We start from the raw sequence: 8,093 nt of genomic DNA, 5'->3' as shown, positions 1-8,093 counted from the left end.
TCTAAAAATGTTGTAAAACCAAACTCAATTAGCCCAAAAGCTTAGCCACTACGTCAATTTGTGTTGCAAGCAATGATCCACAACTGAGAATTAGCCTTGACACTATCTAAAAATCTTCATGGTAATTTCACTACCTGTTTTACAAATAAAAAGCAATTTAATTGTTATTTTTTCTTTGTTTACTCTCTGGCTGATGCTTCACCTGTTTATTATGTTCTACTGGTGCCAAAAATGCTGGTAAAAATGCCTTCCTCCTCTAGTCCTGTCATCTAGTATTCCCCCACACTGCCTAAATAATTTCTTTCCATTGCTGCTTCCCACCTCAAGCTCAAATCCTTATGTACACAGCATTGGCTAGTTCGTGCATCTTTCTGTAGCTGCTGTAAAGCTCACACTTTTAGACAGCTTTAATCTAAAGCCAGGCTTCTGATGGAAAAGTCTGCGAACACGAGCCACCGTTCCGTAAGCCACTGCTGCGCCCAGCACGTGCTCCACATCCCGCCTTGGCTCATCGCATCAGATGTCATCAGATGTGCTGATGAATTTGCTGAAGGCCGTACGGTTGCACAACAATAGCTCAGACAGTTCTCCCTATCATCTTCTATTTTCAATGCTTCCTCTTATGATGTTCTTCTTTTAATAACTAGACACGCCACAGCAACTTCTCAGTTAAAAAACTACAGCAAGTTAAAAGCTGAAGGGATTCAGTTTCATCCATCTATCCCCAAAAATTCAGGCGAGAGCCAAGTAATTAGGACTCAGAGAATAAAAAGACAACAAAAGTGATCAAACACACACGGAGGGAAGGACAGAACAATAAGCCACAGCAGCTGACTGCCAGCACTGCTTTCTAACAGCAAACGTACACAAGAAAATGCCATTCATATGTTATCTGCATTGACAGACTTCTGTTTATAAACATTGAAAAGTTTTTATTTTATAGATAAATAAGATGATGATTTTTAGAGTTAAGAAACAGCACAACTTAAAAGCTCTGACTCCAAAAGATACTAGAAGTCAGAGTTGATACTTTATTCTTACTCCAGCATATTAGGATGGCAGCTTCCTCCTTCTCATATTGCACTTAGAACTTAAAACCTTCTTGTCAAGGCTACATTGTGTTTTCGGGTCCTAGCACCAATGCTGGCATTTGAAACCACAGCCTGGAAATATCTCCAAATGCAAACAGAAAGTTTAAGGTGTTGTAACTACCACGCTTGAACATAGCAACACTGAAAATAGTGCTCTTTCCAAAGCTGGAGAAAGCTGATAGGCTCCAGGATTCCCTTACAGCAGTCAGAAGTGGATCAGCATCTGTGATGATTAGGTACTGACAATCACGTACAATCAAAACGATAACTGAGAAGTTTAGCTCATAATGTTTAGGGCCTGCTACTTTCCAAGTCCATATTTTGTACTGTTTTCACATTCAGGTTACTTCCACAATGGCTCAAAAGCTTAGTTATACTATGAAACAAAAAAGGAGAAAAGAAAGAACAGATTTGACATTATTCCAAATACACGATCCAGTAGTTAGAATTAAATGCTATACCGAAATAGCACTGGAAAACAGGGCTTGAAACCAAGGTAAGAAATGTCAGTGGAATTTCAGCATGACTGAGGAAAAACTGCATTCATTGCAGGAAGAAGAATGTATCTTACTCAAATTTCTGGAAGAAACACAGTATCTGTCTTACAACAGCCTTGGAGCGTCCCCCAACCTAGTATCAGTTAACTTTCACACATTTGAAGTGTTCTTAATACACCAGCGCTCACAGAACATGTTTTTACATGTCTGGAGTGAAATTAGAATGGCAGTAAATTCCAATCGCTTCGAATTTTATCAAAGGAGATTCCTATAGGTAGGAGAAGGCAACACTTAAAAACAACATTTTGTGCGTACTGCAGCCCAATGCCAGCACAAGCTGCTTTTGGCATCGTAGGGAAAAAGCGTAAAGCACCAGCCTCCAGGCCTGCGCCACTCCTCACTGCCTACCTGCTACAGCGTGGTATTCTGGTCACTGGGAAAAAGAAAAAAAAAGTATGATACCACAGACAAAAAGTACCTTTTTCTCTTTAAAGACTTGCACATACTTTATTCTTTGCTTCCTGTATTTCCTAAATTTATTTTTAAAAAATTGCTTAAAAACCAGCACTGATGTAGATATGGATTACTTAAAAGAAAAAGCAAAGAATTGTGCTAAGTGCAACTTTTATAATCAAGTTTCATTTTTTGTCCTTTTACATTTATCACAAAAGAAGCATCTTTTCATTGATTTTACTCCAAGGGAAAACAAAGGAAGTCTTTTTTTTTTTTTTTTTTTTTTGCACAGGAGTAAAGTTACGGACCAGAAACTTATTTCCCCACAGAACGTTTCAGATGGAGTGTAGCAATTTTGCATCATTAAGGCAAAATGAGGAATATTTCCATCAAGTGTCACACAGGGCTCTCCCACTCAAGTCACTTGGACAGACCCATACTTTAAAAAACTTTTGTAATTTTTTTTTTAAATAGAAAACAGTCACTGTTCATTGCTTAACAGTTTCAAAGAAAAGGCTCTTTCCAGCCTTCACTCAGAACTTCAGTCTCGTGATTAGATCAGGCATACGCAATTGCTTCAAAACAGCTACGGAAACTAGAAATTGAGTTAAGTGTCAATCAGCTGTAATCTACTGATCTGATTAGAGGCCTTCACAAATGTTTGATGACGATTGCAAATAACAGCCAAGCAGATAGGAATGATGCAATAGCCAACAGTTTTGGGGTCAGCTCTTGTACAGGAATAGAGGAACAAGAACATCTGTAAATATGGTATTAAAAAGATTATAGTCCACAGCCAAAAAGGCAAGGATAGCAGTCGTACTTTTAAGGAGTGCGTCCATGTGGTTCCTTCCTGTGGTTCCTTGGGATGTTGCTGAATGTGCTCCAGTGCTAGTTTGTTGTAAGTCTCATTGATTTCAAAGACATAATAAAAAGCTGCAGCACTTGCTAGCAAGTACAACCCCACACCAATCCATCCCATCCTCTGGCGGAAGTTCATCATTCTCCATGCTCTGCACCTGTAACAAAACAAGAAGTACACATTCAGTACAGTTTGGAGAAGGGGGACACAGGTGACGCTTGATTTTCATAAGGTAACTTTTTTATAACTTTCCTAACACACCAGTAAAAAAGACAGCACGCACACATTTCTAAATACCTGAGTTCGCTCTACATCAGAGAAAAGTCATGTAGTACTACATCAGAAACAGGCTCATGGTAGCTGTATACATTGCTCCATCAATAGCTCTGGCTAGTGTAGGGCCTGCTAGCTATTAAGTTCTGCCAGGCTGAAGTCAAGTATTGAGTTAACAAAACAGAAGTTGTGAATTGGCTAAGTTATTCGTCCAATCTGCTACCAGTGATTCTAGCCACAGAGTGAGACTATACGAGACTTTCCATAAATTCAGAATTTCTGTACAGCTCTTTCATGTCTAAAACAAAAATGCTGCCAGCCAGTTAGTAACATGAGCATCACTACTTGTTTGCAGTGCACCAACATCCAGTTTAATTAAGCTTTAGCTGAGTGCCCATATAGGAACCCTATAAAAAAAATGTTTTTATTTTACACGTGAGAAGGTATGTACTAAAGCTGTGTACCTGTACCCATTTGTGCACATGAGGATACGTACTATAGGATGTTACCTGTAACTAACTGTATTTCTGCTCTACCTGTGTAAACAGTTGCACTATGCCTTCTGGAGGAAAGGAGGTGAACGTGGGTATTAGTAACAGGGGTATTCGTAACCGACTCATTGCAGAACAAACCAGACACCCATCAACTGTCTGCCCCCCCCGCCCCCCCCCCCAAAAAAAGCACAGTAACTGAAGCTCCACACGCACCACCGTGCTCAACTTTTAGCTGCTTTAAGATCTCTGGCTGGCTGTACGGGTCTAAGTGACTTGAAGCCTTCTTTAAACCAGCCACAAGCACACTAGGTAAAGCACCTTCACTAACAGCAAAGTTGTTGCTTTCCCTCAAGATAACCCTCGGGCAGGGCAGGGAGAGCCACCACTCCACTGCAGCTGCTCAGAGTTCTACCAGGCACAGTTATTCAGACTGTGGACCAACAGAGCCTTTCCTAAGATTTTTTGAGAGGATCAAAGTCAATTGTTGGAGAACTGTTCTAAACCAAATATATCACGACCTAACTGGTATTTCTAAATATACTAGACAGCGAGCGTGCTTGTTTAAGAGATGTTTTATGCATACTGAACAGTGACTATTAACAGAATTACATGAGAGTTCAACACCATTGACACCAAAGCCACTACATCTTTTTAGATCCCCCTTCCCAGTGCTAAATTAATCTTCCTGGGCACCAATCTTCACAGACTTTCTGGTTTTTCACATCTGAAGGACATCCTCAGTCCTGACCTGGCAGAATCTGACCAGGGTGGCACTGGGGAAGTTGTTCTGGCCCTCACACTGCTACGGTTAAGGTGGCTAACACAGTCAGACATGCAGTGAAACGCCACAGAAAACCGTTAAGTTTTGTGCATACTTATTGTTTACCTTATACTTACGTATAACTTATCAGTATATTAGCTTTGTAATACACCGCGGTAATGCTTTTAGTTAAACAACACAGGAACACCTAAGAAGCTGTTTGGGTAAGTTTTTCCCCAATGGATTCCTAAGCTCCAGAGTCCGCGTTTACCCCACAGCTTAAGTCGTGAGGCGTTTTTTTTTTCCGCGCTCATTTCCCTCTGGAGACGCTGCTTCTACCTGCAGCTCCCCGAGCCCCCCGCCCCGGGCTCTTCCCGTGCCCTCACCCTCCCGGCCGCCCCTCACCTTCCTCCAGCGGAGAAGGAGGGAGCGGGAGGGCGGCGGCAGGCGGCCCGCTCCCCTCAGCCCGCTCCGCCGCACCGGGAGGCGGAGGCGCCCGCCGAGCCGCGCCGCCGCTGCCGGCCCGCTGCCATCGCCGCCCGGCCGGCCCGGAACCCCGCCGCTTCCGGCATGAGGAGAACCACTGCCGGGGCGCGCCCGGCCGCATCCGAGGCGGGGCGAGGCGGGACGAGGCGAGGAGAGGCGCAGCGCGGCGCGGCGGGGCGGGCGCTGGCCGGGCGGTGCGTTGGCCGGCAGCCATCTTGGCTCGGGCCCGCGCCCCTCCGTGCCGTTAGTGGCCTCGCCCAAAATGGCGGCCGGGGTGTTAGCGGCGCTGCGAGTGGCAGGCAGCCCAGGTGTCCGCAGCGCGGCCGTTGTCACAGAGGGCCCGCTCGAGGGGCGGAGAGCCCCAGCGACGGAAAATACCAGAAAATGCTGGTGGGGGGTTAACTGTGTTGTGGAACAGTCCCTCCAGTGACAACGTAGTGTGCAACAGCATATGTTTATACATAAACTCCTACTGCTTGCATGTTGCTACTGAATTAAATCGTTAGGAAAAAAATCCAGAGGGGAAAAAAATAATGAAGCCAGAAAATCTTCTAAATATCTTCTCTGGAGATAGTCAAGGCCCGCCTGGACGCCTACTTGGGCAGCCTGCTCTAAGGAACGTGCTTTGGCAGGGGGGTTGGACCTGATGATCTCTCGAGGTCCCTTCCAACCCCTACAGTTCTGTGATTCTGTGATTAAATTGACCAAAAAATGTGTTTTGTCACCTCCATGTGGTTCACTAGTTTGCATCCCAGTCATGGTTGGAAAGTGTGCAGAATGTGTTTCAACATCTGTTTGAATTCAGTAACTGGTTAACAGGTTTCCTGTGCTAGTTAAAAGACTTCAGGAATTGCATAGCATTACATTTCAAATGTCAACTTTTTGCTAAATTTTTAACATATCAGAGTCATGAGCAAACTACTGTTTCCTAATACTACTTATGCTCCTTTCTGAACGCTTCCTAATACTACCTATGCTTCTTTTTATGCAACTTACTCTTCTTTCTGAGCTGCTCCATACATTGAATTTACTGTGACTGAAATGGATTTCAAATCCATTTGATTTGTCAGCACCTTGACTTATGCTCAGTTTGTGTTGGAAATGTCTGACTCGTTGGCAGTCAGCATCAAATTCTGCTCTCTAGTTGGTGATCCAAATCATTAAAAAGGAAATATGGAGAGATGAGAAGATAAAAGGGATGTTATAGAGAAACAGTATGGCCACAGTTCATACACATCCAGCTATAATTAAAAAGATGACTAACAGAAAATTTTAAAAGGGGCGTTTAAGATATTAAATCAATAACTGGGGGGGGGGGGGAGGTATAAAATACACCTAGTATTTTCTGCCATTTTTCTTGGGGGACATAGTAGGTGTTTTGTTTTTTTTAAGACGCTATATAAAGCTTCTGCAAAATCAGTTTTAGGCTGGCTTGTCCTGTTATGCTTGCTGTTTCAATAAAAAATATGTTAGAAAGTAGTGTTTTGGATTACACCCAAAATAGCTGAGGACTAGGTGTATGGTGCTGCAGTTGTCACTGGAAAAAAAAAAAAAAGACACTGTTGAGAAGATCCAACAACTAAAGGCTCAAAGTCTATCTCCTTGGTCACTTTGAGGACCACTAGATGGTGCTCAATACCAAAGACAAAGCCAACCTTTCACCGGCCAGGAGTCACCCAGCCCGACTCCCAGTTCAGAAGAGATTTTGTACTTCAGTTGAATCACCTTTCATGAAGTTTAAATGAACTGCCAGTGTAGTTCTAATGAATGATGTTGTAGATACGAGTAACCACACAGAGTTGGGATGTTGTTCAACATTAAATGCTATTCTTTCCCTTCTTACTTGTATTCTTTCTTTCTTACCTACCTGCAGGTACTAAAGTCCCAGGTGATCCAGAAGTAAATAGAGTTTTCCTGCTGGTTGCTATATACCTGACTGACCTTCTAATCAAGTATGGCTTTCTTGCATCATCTTATATTGGTATTAGAGGTAGTGATGGGAAATTGAATAGCTGCTGCATAGAGCCCATTTCCTTAAAAATGCTGACCTAGTTGTTAAAGAGGAAGGTTTCAGTGAGAACAAATATGCGACTGTGTGATTGGCTTGGCAATGCTAAGCATAAAGCCCACAGTTGCACTTAAGATTCTGAAGAAAAAAGATTGAAATCTATGGTTTATTCATACTTAACAGGTCTGTCTTCTGAATGGTTAGAATTGGAAAGGGAAGATGGCTTAGGATTTAATGTGCTTCATTTGTTGGTCTTTTCTTCTGTATTAATCATAGGCCTGAAATTATGGTTATGAAGAGAAAGATTTAAAGAGCTTGGGAATCTGCCATAGCAAAAGCAAGCTGCTTTTGAAAGCAGAGGTGTAGCATCAGATAGAGTGATTTGTACTATCTTTGGGCTAGAATTCAATTTGTGTAAACTCAGTATTATGCTTAATCCTTAGCACAATATGAGAAGGGACACAGCAAATTGCTGCTGATTTTTTTGTTGTTTGTTTGGTTTTTCCCTGCTGTTGGGAAACAAAAATAGAACTAATGGAACAAGTAGAGACCATTCTCGGCTTCAGAGGGGTTTAAAGTCACCAGGGCTAGTAACAATGAAGGGAGAACAACTCATTCTCTCCATACTGAACTAGGGACATATATAGAGTGAGACTCAAATGATTAATATTCAGGCTGCAAACAAGAGGAGAAAATTGTACTAGCAACAGGCATAAGCTACTGACTACCAAGTAGATCCATACTGATAAGAAAACACTGAGGGCAAGCTAGGAGATTGGTCTGAAGGCAGAGATCCAGATGAACATGGCCTATGGCTAAGCATAGCCAGTGCTAAGCTGGAGGCTCTTATAGCTCTAGTACAGACTGAAGGCCCAGGGTTCAGCTTAAATGGGGCTCCTGAGCCCACAGGCAGGGGGCAGGTGAGGCTTGTTGGGCTTATTAAGGCCTGTTAGTGCACTTGGGACCCTGACAAAGTACTTAGGACAAGTGAGGGCTGACAGAAGGAAGACAAAAGAGTTGGTTGTAATCTTTGCATCAAAACAAAGTTTTCATGCATAGTGTTAAATTAAGGTCTTAACCGGGCTTAGATTTGGGCCAAAGTAAAAGAGCAAATGTAGAAGAGCTGAGATCATTCCCAAACCACAAGTAGTTGGGCTTCCAAATGGAAG

At 42.8% G+C, this 8,093-nt stretch overlaps 1 protein-coding gene across 1 annotated transcript; it reads right to left on the bottom strand.

Moving 5' to 3' along the window:
• Positions 1-2,491: 2,491 nt before the first annotated feature.
• On the bottom strand, positions 2,492-5,010 carry LYSET (lysosomal enzyme trafficking factor). The gene is made up of 2 exons (XM_035539996.2): positions 4,836-5,010; positions 2,492-3,060 (listed from the first exon to the last, which is right to left on the bottom strand). The coding sequence occupies exon 2, from the start codon at positions 3,042-3,044 to the stop codon at positions 2,649-2,651; it is 396 nt and encodes a 131-aa protein (XP_035395889.1). The 5' UTR covers positions 3,045-3,060; positions 4,836-5,010; the 3' UTR covers positions 2,492-2,648.
• Between the last annotated feature and the right edge of the window lie 3,083 nt (positions 5,011-8,093).

This window comes from Cygnus atratus, chromosome 5 (assembly GCF_013377495.2).
Source record: "Cygnus atratus isolate AKBS03 ecotype Queensland, Australia chromosome 5, CAtr_DNAZoo_HiC_assembly, whole genome shotgun sequence".
Classification (NCBI taxonomy): domain Eukaryota; kingdom Metazoa; phylum Chordata; class Aves; order Anseriformes; family Anatidae; genus Cygnus; species Cygnus atratus.
This window is presented reverse-complemented; position numbering and strand designations above follow the sequence as displayed.

Coding starts and splice junctions, on each gene's coding strand:
- LYSET (XM_035539996.2), bottom strand. CDS start 3,044: ATGATGAACTTCCGCCAGAGGATGGGATGGATTGGTGTGGGGTTGTAC.